The sequence below is a fragment of the Chiloscyllium plagiosum genome, unplaced genomic scaffold, assembly GCF_037043375.1.
Source record: "Chiloscyllium plagiosum isolate Xiang-an unplaced genomic scaffold, Cpla_swu_hap1 HiC_scaffold_5, whole genome shotgun sequence".
Classification (NCBI taxonomy): Eukaryota; Metazoa; Chordata; class Chondrichthyes; order Orectolobiformes; family Hemiscylliidae; genus Chiloscyllium; species Chiloscyllium plagiosum.
The window spans coordinates 127659156-127671571 of NW_028270143.1; the positions used below are offsets into that span (position 1 = coordinate 127659156).

Here is a 12416-nt window from a genome sequence, read left to right on the forward strand (position 1 = left end):
TGTTTATAAACATTTGAGGTTACCCCTCAGCATTCAGTGCTCCAGGGAAAACAGTCCTAGCCTATTCAGCCCCTCTCATAGCTCACCTGCCAACCCTGGCAACATCCTTGTAAGTCTTTTCTGAACCCTTTCAAGTTTCACCGCATCTTTCTGATAGAAAGGAGACTAGACTTGCACACGATATTCCAACATTGGTCTAACTAATGTCCTGTACAGCTGCAACATGACCTCCCAACTCCTATACTCTATGCTTTGACCTATAAAGGAAAGCATACCAAAAGCCGCCTTCATTATCCTATCTACCTGTGACTCCACTTTCAAGGAGCTGCACTCCAAGGTCTTTGTTCAGCAACAGTCCCCAGGACCTTAGCAGGACTTATACACTTAATGGTAAGATTTGCTTTCCCAAAATGCAGCACCTCACATTTTTTTTGGATTAAACTCCATCTGCCACCACACAATCTATTGGCCTATCTGATCAAGATACCGTTGTAATTTGAGATAACTTCATTCATTGTTCACTACGCCTCCAATTTTGGTGTCATCTGCAAACTTACTTACTATATGTCCTACGCTCGTATTGAAGTCATTTATATAAATGGTGAAAAATAGTGGACCTGTAAATCTGGACCCTGGGAGGGGCCCCTCTGTTCTGCAATCAGTCGAATAAGCATTAGCAGCTCAGTCTGATTTCAGCAAGATTTAACAATGTATTATGACACCAGGCATAGGTTCTCCAGCAGGTCAGGCAGCATCAAAGGAACAGGAGAATTGATGTTTGGCATAAGCCCTTCAGGAATGAGGAGGGTGTGCCAGCCTGCTTGGCACACCCTCCTCATTCCTGAAGGGCTTGTGCCCGAAACGTTGATTCTCCTGTTCCTTTGCTGCCTGACCTGCTGCACTTTTCCAGCAACACATATTTAAGCTCTGATCTCCAGCGTCTGCAGTCCTCACTTTCTCCCATAGGTTATCCAGCAACATGGGTTAAGCACCTTTGTGTACTCTGGAAAAGTTGCTGCCTTAGCTTAAAACACAAGCAACTTTTATAGGTCTCTTAGCAAACAGAACAGCCTTAATTGCAAAATTTAATCAAATGAAATGACAATTAGATATAAAATTAAGCCAGTGATATTTGCTGGGAACTGACTTGTTTTGCATGTCTTTATATCCAGGACACCTGGTTTCCAAGGTCACTTTAGGATACTTTAATAATGTCATATCTATCTTAGTTAACTAAGTTCAGATTTTAGATCCTTACACCCAGCACTGATCCTTGTGGCACTCCACTGGTCACAGGCCTCAAGCTCTGAAAAGCAACCTTCCACCACTCTCTTTTCTACCTTCGAGCCAGTTCTCTATCCAAATGGCTAGTTCTCACTGAATTCCATGAGATCAACCTTGCTAACCATTATACCAAGGGGAACCTTGTCAAACGCCTTACTGTTCATGAGACATGATTTCCCACGCACAAAGCCATATTGACAAACCCTAATCAGTCCCTGTCTTTCCAAATATGCGTAAATCCTGTCGTTCAGGATTCCCTCCAACAACTTCCCTACCACCGACGTCACGCTCACCGGTCTAGAGTTCCCTGGCTTCTCCTTATCACCTTTCCTAATTAATGGTGCCACATTAGCCAACCTTCAGTCTTCTGGTACCTCACCTGTGATTATTGATATAAATATCTTGGCAAGAGGTCCAACAATCACTCTAGCTTCCCACTGAGTGCTAGGGTACACCTGATCAGGTCCTGGGGATTTCTCCTTTCATGCATTTCAAGACATTCAGCATTTCCTCCTCTGTAATGTGGACTTTTTTCAAGATGTCACCATCTTTCCCTCCATTCTATATTTTCCATATCCTTATCGACAGTACACAGATGCAAAATACTTATTTAGTATCTTCCGCCATCTCCTGTGGCTCCACACAAATGTCACCTTGCTGATTGTTGAGGGACTCTAATCTCTCCCTACCTTTTTGTCCTTAATGTATTTGTAAAATCCCTTTGGATTCTCCTTAACCCTATTTGCCAGAGCTATCTCGTAACCCCTTTTTGCCCTCCTGATTTCCCTCTTAAGTATACTCTTTCTGCCTTATACTGTAAGGATTCACTTGATCTCTCCTGTCTGTACCTGACATATACGCCTTACTGTTAACTAAACCTTGTACTCGTAACCCTCAATTTCTCTAATCATCCAGCGTTCCCTGCACCCACGAGCCTTTCCTTTCACCTTAAAAATGTAGATTGTAACTAAGAGCCAGCATCTGCGGTCTCTTGACTCTGTCTCTGTGAGATTTGGTGTGGGAGTACTCTGGTGTACTTTTGTGTTCTGAACTGGTGAGCATGGTTTAATGGGATCTGGAAACCTGTCAGGGATCAATGGTTTGACCTGTATATTTTGAGCTGTACATTCTTGTGCAGAACTTGATAGAACATAGAAAAGTACAGCACAGAACAGGCCCTTTGGCCCATAATGTTGTGCTGAGGTTTAATTCTAATGTAAAATATAATAACTTAACCTACGCACCCCTCAACTCACTGCTATTTATGTGCATGTCCAGCAGTCGCTTAAATGTCCCCAATGACTGCTTCCACCACCACTGCAGGCAGCGCATTCCATGCATTCACCGCTCTCTGCGTAAAGAACCTACCTCTGACGTCTCCTCAATACCTTTCTCCAAATATCTTAAAATCTTCAAAGATTGTTGTACTTGTTTTTCTCCACCTCTTGCCCAACCAAATCCACTGGCAGAGGAAACTAATGCAAGTCTATCTAATACTTGATGAAGCTTAACATTTTGTGACAAATAGAATATTATAGGAAATGCTGCTGTTAAATGTTGAATTATTTTAACTTGATGAAAGGGAGAATGTTTGCTGTTATTTGACAGCTTGCATGATTTTTTTAGGCTAGTTATACAATTCTGTTGGAGTGGGTTTTGTGGATCCCATACTAGTTTAGTTTGTAATGCTGTATTTTGTATTGGCATTTGAATACAAATTGCCATGAACATTGTGAACCCACTTAACAGCAGGGTCTTAGCTAACTTGAAGGGTTTGGCCATTTAGAGATGGTAGTTGTGTTCCAGAGGTAGATGCTACAGATTGTGGGTCACTACAGGGGAGGTTGGCAGTCACTGAGGATACAGCAACAAAGATGGCAGGGAAGCATTTAAACAGCCATCATGGTCAGCATTGTATTTGAAACCTTTTATCAAGTCCATGATGATCTGATATGTCTCCAGAAACTCCACGCAATAACAAGTCTGTGACATAAGATCACTAGAGTCATACAGCACAGAAACAGACCCTTCAGTCAAACTTGTCCATGCTGACTAAATATTCTAACTTAATTTAATCCCACTTGCCAGCATTTGGCCCATATTCCCCTCAACTCTTCCAATTTATGTAAGGAGCATCTGGATGGATAGGTGTCGTAATTGTCCCCATCTCCACTACTTCTGGCAGCTTGTTCCATACATGCACCATCTTGTGTGTGGGGGAAAAAAAATTACTCCTCAGGTCCTTTTTAAATCTTGTCATTTTCTACCCAGAACACTTAGCTTCAGCTGTAGTGTTTGCCTCTTGCTGTGCAGTCACTGCATATTGATTGTGGAGGTGCAAATGTATATTTGGAGACCCACACAATGCTTGCCAAGTTGCCATGCTGCTGCAATATTCATCTTGGTTTGCTGCTAGGAATGGGGTTGAGAAAGATCCACCCTTGTATTTCCCGTCAAATGGTGATATGACTGGACTTTGGGCATTTGCTGATTTTACATACTCTTTATCTCTTTCCTGATAAATGCACAAGATTGATAACTTATTTTTTCCACCCATTTGCAGGTCTACATGGTTTTGACCGTTCAGCTACTGGTGACTTTTGTTTTTGTGTGCGTCTGTACCTTTGTTGCTGATGCTAAGAGGTTTGTGAGACGTACTCCTTGGATCTACTATGCCTCCTATGGTGTGTTCTTTGTTACACTTATTGCTCTCAGTTGTTGTGGACAAATCAGACGGAAGCACCCATGGAATCTCATTGCTCTGGTAAGTAGTGTGATTAACATTCTCCTTCCGCTCTGGTTTGAGAGACTGGTAACATTGGGCTTTGGAGGGTGGGAAGAAGGGATGATGAAAGAATCAAACATTGAATTGATTCTGATGTGAATTTTTAATTTGGTCATTTTGAAGCACAATGTTTTCCTTCCTATCACCTTGTTGTTTTCGCTAACTACATGTTTTCTTCCATTAATTTAGAACTATGGGAAAATAAGACGAGGAATAGGCCAATCAACACATTGAGCCTGCTCTGCCATTTGGCATGATCATGGCTGATCTTCTATCTCACCATTGTACTCTGTCTCCCCATATCCCTTGACACTTTTTTCTGTTGTGTGTAGAAGAGGTCCGCACAGGAACAGTCCCTTTGGCCTGCCACATGTGCCAACCATAATACCATTCTAAACTAATCCCATCTGCCTGCAGATGGTGCATATCCCAGCATGTTCATGTCTGTCTAAATGTCTCTTCATAATTGCTATCATCTGTCTTCATCTACCTTTTCCTAGCAGCACCGACAACCCTTTTTTAAAATATTTTCTTCGCACATCTTAAGTTTTCCTTCAGGGCAACCTTCAGGGACTTAGATGTGGACCCTGAGACCTCTCTGCTCACTTACACTGCCAAGAATGGTACAATTAGCCCAGTACTCTTTATTCCTGTTGCTCCTTCCAAAGTGAATCACCTCACTCTTCCACATTAAATTCCATTTGCCACCTCTCAGCCCAGCTCTGCAGCTTATCTATGTCCCTCTGTAACTTGCAGCATCCTTCGGCACTACCCGCAACTCTAACGACCTTAGTGTCATCTGCAAATTTACTAACCGATCCTTCTACGCCCTCATCCAGGTCATATTATAAAAATGACAAACAGCAGTGTCCCCAAGACAGATCCTTGCAGTACCCACTAGTAACTGAACTCCACGAGGATTTCCCATCAACCACCAACTTCTGTCATCCTACAGCTAACCAGTGTCTGATCCAAACTGCTGAATCACCCTCAATCCCATGCTTCTATTTTCTGCAATAGCCTACCGTGGGGAAGCTTATCAAACACTTTACTGAAATCCATATACACCACATCGCTGGCTTTGCCCTCATCCACCTGTTTGATCACCTTCTCAAAGAACTCCAGGTTTGTGAGGCACAACCTGCCCTTCACAAAACAGTGTACACTATGCCTGATCAACTTAATCATCTCTAGATGATAAATCCTATATTTTATAACCTTTCCAGCATTTTTCCCCCAACCAAAATAAGGCTTGCTGGTCTATAATTATCAGGGTTCTCTGTACTCCCCTTCTTGAACAAATTAGCCATTTAAAAGACATTTGGATAGATACATGAATATAGAAGGTTTGGAGAGATTTGGGCATGTGGGACTGGTTTATTTTGGGATTATATTCTGTATGGACTAGCTGGATCAAAGGGTCTGTTTTTGTGCTATATGACCCTTTATCCTGCTGTATCCTTTAATAACCTGCCTCAGTATTTACAACTCTGAGCAGAATCTGTCAGAATCATCCAGCACTGATCCTTGTGGAACACCACTGGCCTCTGACCTCCTCCAGCCAGAAAAACACCTTTCAACAAACACTCTCTACCTTCTATGACCAAGTCCACTTTGTATCCAGTTTATCAATTCACTGTGGATCCCACGTGACTTGATGTTTTTCTTTGGACCAGCTGACCATTAGGGACCTTGTCAAGTGCTTTAGTAATGTCCCTGTAGACAACACCCAATGCCCTTCCTTCAATGATCTTGTCACTTCCTCAAAAAACTCCAGTTCGAAATAAAACATTCCCTGCTGAAAGTCACACTGACAATCCCTAATAAGTCTATTTTCCAAATGTGAGGAAATCCTGTCCTGAAGAATCTTCTCCAATTTTCTGGCATATAACTTCCTGGATTCTTACTGCCATTGTTAAATAAAGGAAAAAAGGATTCTTCTCTGGTCTTCTGGGACCTAAGTTGTGACTAAAGAGGATCCAAAGATATCTGAAGGCCCTAGCAGTCTCTCCTTTTTTTTTTTTTTCCCTCTTTCAGTGGTGCATTGGGCCCTGGGTACCTATCTCCTTTTTAATGTTTTTCAAGGTACTCTATCAACATGTCTTAGAATATCAATATACCCCTCCCTAATCTTCAACAATGTCTTTTTCCTTATTGAATGCTGATGTGAAGTACTTGTAAGGACCTCATCTAACAGGCCCTTCGGGCCAACAAGTCCACACCGACCTGCCGAAGTGCACCCACCCAGACCCATTCCCCTACATTTACCCCTGCACCTAACACTACGGCCAATTCACCTAACCTGGACATTTTTGGACTGTGGGAGGAAACCCACGCAGACACTGGGAGAATGTGCAAACTCCAAACAGTCAGTTGCCTGGGGCGGGACTTGAACCCGGGTCTCTGGCGCTGTGAGGCAGCAGTGCTAACCACTGCCACCCATGTTAGTTGCTTGCTGTACTTCATCTTTAGTGTCAGGTATGCAAGAACACACACATCTGTTTGTATGTCATGCTTTGTTCATCTATTGTGATTTAAATAATACCCTCCCATCCTAATTTTACTTAGTAGATAATTATGATATTGTCCACTCTGTACTACATCTATGCTCACTCACTTAACCTATCTAAATTGCCCTCAACACTCTGAATCCTCTGTCTTTCTCACAACTTGCACTCCTACCTAATGTTATGTTGCCAGCAGTCTTGGAAATGTTACATATGTCAACAATTTGGATGAGGAAAATTACAAGTTATGAATAGCAGGGGCTCAAGGAGTGATCCCTGCTGAGCTCTACCTATTGTTATCTTCCTATCCAAGAATAATCCTTAACTTAAATAGAATCCCTATAGTGTGGAAGCAGGCCATTTGGCCTGTCGAGTTCACACTGACCTTCTGCAAAGCGTTCCATCAAGACTTACCCTGTACCTGTGGTTCTTTGGCTTTTTATAAGGGGGGAGAGAGACTTAAAAAAGGGTCCAGAGGGACAATGTTTTCGGACAGGGTGGTAGGTATTTGGGACAGACTCCCAGAGATAGTGATGGAAGTGAGTACAATTTTTTTTAAATTTAAGAAACATTTCGATAGGTTGAGCTTGGGGTAGGAGTGGAGGGATGTAGATGAAATGGAGGCAAATGGCTCTAGTTTAATTGTGAAAACTGGATGGCAGGGACAGGTTGGACTAAAGGATACTTTTCCATGCTGCAGATCTGACTCTGTTACTTTTGCAGTCTGTCTAATGCCACATGGCAGCTGTGCCCCTCCAATGCCAGAGACTTTCCTCTTGCCTTTTGAGAAATCATCTCTTCCAGCAGTATCCAAAGTGAAAAAAGTTAGAGATTTACTCCAGGGGACTCTTGCACTGCTTGCCCTCTGTTTTTACTATGCCTGGTGGTCACCCATTCCTTTGTGCCTTCTTTACCTGCGGTGTGACCACCTCACTATAATGTGCTATTCATACACCTATCAGCTTGCAAAACCTCCAGTGACTGTTCCAGATCCAAAATGCAGATTTCCAGTATTTGTAGCTTGATTCACTTGCCCACATGGTCCCCCGGACATTGAAGTGTTCCTAACTTCCAAGGTTGTATAAGAGCAGCCTTCCACTCATTTCACCCAGATGAGTTGTTTTGCCAGGACTTTTCCTTTTAAAATACACTTTTTTTTTCTTTTAAATTTTTTTTAAATCTAGAGAAAATGTGTTCCCAGGTCTTAGCCAGCTTGTTTCCCTCTGCTGCTGAATGACTTAGGTGGTGGTTTCCCTTAGTATCTTGTTTGTGAGCTCCCTGATGGTATAGTTGTAGATTTGGAAGGTGCTGTCTGAGGACGTTTGAATTTCTGTAGTGCTTCTTGTAAACGGTGGTAGCAGCAGTGTGCATTGAATGTTGGCAAAGGGAGTGGATGTGGTGCCAATCAGTCAGGCTTTGTCCTGGATGTGCCATCAAGTGGATTGAATGTTGATGACACTGCACTTATTCAGGCAAGTGGGGAAATTTCCACCACTTGACGTCTTTATAGATGGTGAACAGAGTTTGGAAAGTCAGGAGGTGAATTACACATGACTGACTCTGACTCTGGATTGAACCTGAAGATATCCTGGCACACAAGTGGGAATTGCCCTGAAAGGTTCAAATTTCAGTGGACGCTTATCCTGCTTCATGGGACTCATCGCAGGTGTCCGAGTCTCAGGTAGTCAGGGACTTTGGAAAGCTCCTGCGTAACCATTCAGAAGTGCAGCAAAATCAAAAATAGAAATTGGTGGTAAAGCTCAGCAGACCTGGCAACACCTATGGAGGGAAATCAGTTAACATTTCGGATTGGGTAACTATTCTTCTTGGCAGGTGCTGCCATATCCAAATGGATGAACAGGCAAGTAGTCTGATGTGTATTTGGGTCAGCTGTGTTGTTTAGATACTCCGGAATTAGATCAGGTTTTAACCTAACATTTTGTCATAACTTACAAAAACCAAAAAAGAATGCAGTCGCTGTACATCAGAAACAGTAGAAGTTGCTGGAAAAGCTCAGCAGACCTGGCAACACCTATGGAGGGAAATCAGTTAACATTTCGGATTGGGTAACTATTCTTCTTGGCAGGTGCTGCCATATCTGCTGAGCTTTTCCAGCAACTTCTACTGTTTCTGATGTACAGCGACTGCATTCTTTTTTGGTTTTTGTAAGTTATGACAAAATGTTAGGTTAAAACCTGATCTAATTCCGGAGTATCTAAACAACACAGCTGACCCAAATACACATCAGACTACTTGCCTGTTCATCCATTTGTTCATGTTAAGACTGGATCTTTACACTTGATTAATATCCTATATCTATTGGAATTTTGAGTGAAAGGTGATTTGACTTAAATGTTTAAGATGCTGAGGAGCTATTTTCAAAAATGGCCAAGTACAAAAACATAACTAGGAGCAGGCCATCTGGCCCCTCAAGCCTGCTTTGCCATTCAATAAGATCATACCACCTCACTTGGTGGCCTCATCTCCACTTGCCCTCTCACTATAACCCTGAATTCTTTCATTGTTCAAAAAACTGTCTTCACGTCGACATTTACTGAAGTAATGTCAGCAACTTCACTGGGCAGGGAATTCCATAGATTCACAGCCCTCTGTGAAGAAGTTCCTTCTCTATTTGGTCCGAAGTCTGCTTTCTCCCCCCCCTCCCTCCCCCCCCCCCCCCCCCCCCCCCAAAAAATTGAGGCTATGCCCTCTTGTTCTAGTTTCATCTGCCAGTGAAAACTATTCTCTTTATAACTTTACGTGTTTCTATAAATTACTCCCTCGTTCTTTTAAATTTCAATGAATTTAATCCCAGTCTACTCAGTGTCTCCTCGTAAGCCAATCCCCTCAACTCTGGATTCAACCTTGTGAACCTTTTCTGCATACCCTCTATTGCCAGTACATCCTTCCTCCAGTAAAGGAGACCACAACTGCACACAGCACTCAGGTGTGGCCTCTCCAGCACCCTACACACAGCTGCAACATAACCTCCCTGCTTTTAAACTCCATACCTTTAGCAATAAAGAACAAAATTCCATTTGCCTTCCTAAATTACCTGTTAAATCACAGAAGTTTGGTCTGCAGGTACATGCACAAGGACACCCAGGTCCCTCTGCAAAGCAGCATGCTGCAACTTTTTACCATTAAAGTAATAGTCCTTTTTTTACTATTACTCCCACCAAAATTGATGACTTCACATTTATTAACATTGTATTCCATCTGCCAGACCTTTGCCCACTCAATATCTATGTTCTTCTGCAAAGTTTCACAATTCTCAAAATAGGCTCAAGAGGTTGGTGGCTATTTTTAATTCTTCTGATCTATTAATGTGGGGAGTTGTGACTTTATGTAGCAATATAAAATTAAACGAATCTTATCATACTGTTCTGTTGTGGATAAAGAAACTGCCAATTCATACAAAAGACAGTCACCTAATACAAATCATAAGAGCCATTGTCCAGATTTGCTATCGTACAAGTGTTTGAGTTTGGTCCTGTATACTGACACCATTAAATCTGAAAGGGTGTCTGACTCTGGTGTATATACAATATATTTACTTGCTGTTTTTCTGTTTGCAGTCTATCCTGACTCTCAGCATGTCGTACATGGCCGGAATGATTGCCAGTTTCTACAGTACAGACTCTGTAGTGATGGCTGTTGGGATTACTGCAGCTGTTTGCTTTACTGTTGTAATTTTCTCTATGCAGGTAAGCTTTTCTTTTAAAAGAAACACATTACCTTGAACAGGCCATTTAGTGATCATTGACAAGATAAATGATTTGAAAAGGATAGTGTGTAATTAGTCATGTATAACTTCTGTCTGAGGTTCTAAACAGGTAATGGTGCCATGGTACTGTCACAGGACGAATAATCCAGAAGCCTGCATTAAAGCTGTGGTGTCACAGGTTCAAAGTCACTGCATCTAGTGGAATTCTTTTAAAACCTTTTGAATGCACATTTTAAGCCAGCAGGGTTATTGTGACCAAATTTAGGTTTCTGGCATATACAAAACAATGGCTGTGCTAAAGAAGAAAAAGTGTAGAGAGTTACTTTTTTTTTAGAAAAAGGAACTATATTGGCAAGGAACAGTTATGAAAAATCTTGTGTCTTAATTATACTAGGTGTGAGAAAATAACCATGATTTCAAACCAGGGTGGTAATTAGTATATGGAGTTGAAAGAAGTATCTGGCAAATGGTCTTAGCAGGCTTAAGTGATAAATCCCCAGGTACAGAGATCTTTCACCTGATAGACTACTTAACCAGTCTAAGAAACCATGGGATCCATGGCAGTTTGGCAAATTGGATCCAATATTGGCTAGAAGCAGAGGATGATTGTTGAAGGCTATTTTTGTGACTGGAAAGCTGTGCCTGTTGGTATACAACAGGGTTAGGTGATGAATCCCTTGCTATTGAGCACACTGATTATCCAGGAGGTATGATTAAGTTTGCAGATGACACAAATTGATATGGCAAGTAGTGAGGAGGAAAGTCTTGGATTACAGGCCAATATAGATGGGTTGAATGGTAGATGGCAAATGGCATTTAATCCTGAAAAGTTATGTATTTTGGGAGGACTAACAAGAAAAGGGAATATATCTGCTCTCCTTCCTCCCTACCCCTTCAGCTATGAAAATAGACTCTAATAGGTTAGGGTTATTTTCCTTAAGTCAGAGGTAGTGGCGGATTCTGGATAGAGATGTACATAGTTGGAGACAAACATTCCCTTTAGGGGGGCCAATAACTAGGGGGTCCAGTCTTTTTATGTTTTGAGGCAAACGGCAGGATTTTGAGCAAATTCGAGGAAAACCGTTTTCACCCAGAGGGTTGGTGTTACTGGAATTGCCTGGAAGAGTGGTCAAGGTGGGAACTCAACATTTTAAGAACTTAGTAGAAGAACACTAATTGCCTAGCACATGGTGTGTGCCCAGTGGTGGCAAATGGAAATAGAATATTGGATGTTTGACTGTTGACACAGTGGACTGAAGGGCCTCTTTCTATGCTGTAAAAACAAACTCTAAATAAAAGAAAAACTACTTGATTGCATTAGCTTTAATTTACCCTTTGGAACAATAACTGCAGTATCCACTGGTTTCATCCGGTTTGCACTCCGAGCATAGTTTTCAGTCTTGTTCTCCATATCCCTTCCAAAAAATGCTTGTATTTGTCTTGGGTTACTGGTTGCTTTCCCTGCCTTAGACCTAGTGCTGCTGAGAGCCTTTATGGCTATGTTTGTCATCTACAAAATTGGACTTTTTCAATCCACTCGAACTGTTCGCAATCATTGTGGTAATCGGCTTACCATATAGATACAAATTGGGAGTAGAAGTAACTCATTCAGTCCATGAGTCTGCTGCAACATTTAGAATGGTTGTTATGGATGATCAGTTTGCTTCACATTTCACATTCCCACTTGCGCCCAATAACCTTAAGATTTTTCTAGGCAATTAGATCCACTATCCCTCAAGTATTCAACGAAATCACCATCACTGCTTTAGATGTAGTGTTTTCCAAGATTTTGTTGCTCCCAAGAGAAAAAGCTTTCTCTTCATCTGTATCCTAAAAGGCCATCCTTTCGTTTATAAACCATATCCCATCCACAGTCCTGATTTTAGGCCAGCTTTTAATTCCAGACTTTGATTGGATGAAATTCAAATTTCTCCCATCTGCTATGGTGAAATTCAAACTTGACCCTAGCCTGAGGTTCTGGATTACTAGTCCAGTGACATTACTCTCATATCCATATTGATCATTTTGCACATGTACGTTTTTGCTTCAAAATTGGTTTATTAATGTGTGGGATAAAGTTAAGAGGGCAAACTTACTTTTTGGAAGCTAACTG

At 41.7% G+C, this 12416-nt stretch overlaps 1 protein-coding gene across 2 annotated transcripts in view; it reads left to right on the forward strand.

The window, feature by feature from the left end:
• LOC122550186 (protein lifeguard 1) overlaps nt 1–12416 on the forward strand; it is a 95662-nt gene that overhangs the window by 68724 nt on the left and 14522 nt on the right. For both annotated transcript variants that reach the window (XM_043690909.2, XM_043690908.2), the window contains 2 exons: nt 3848–4048; nt 10155–10283. In XM_043690909.2, the coding sequence (XP_043546844.1) occupies nt 3848–4048; nt 10155–10283 (330 nt within the window). The remainder of the gene's footprint in view (nt 1–3847; nt 4049–10154; nt 10284–12416) is intronic.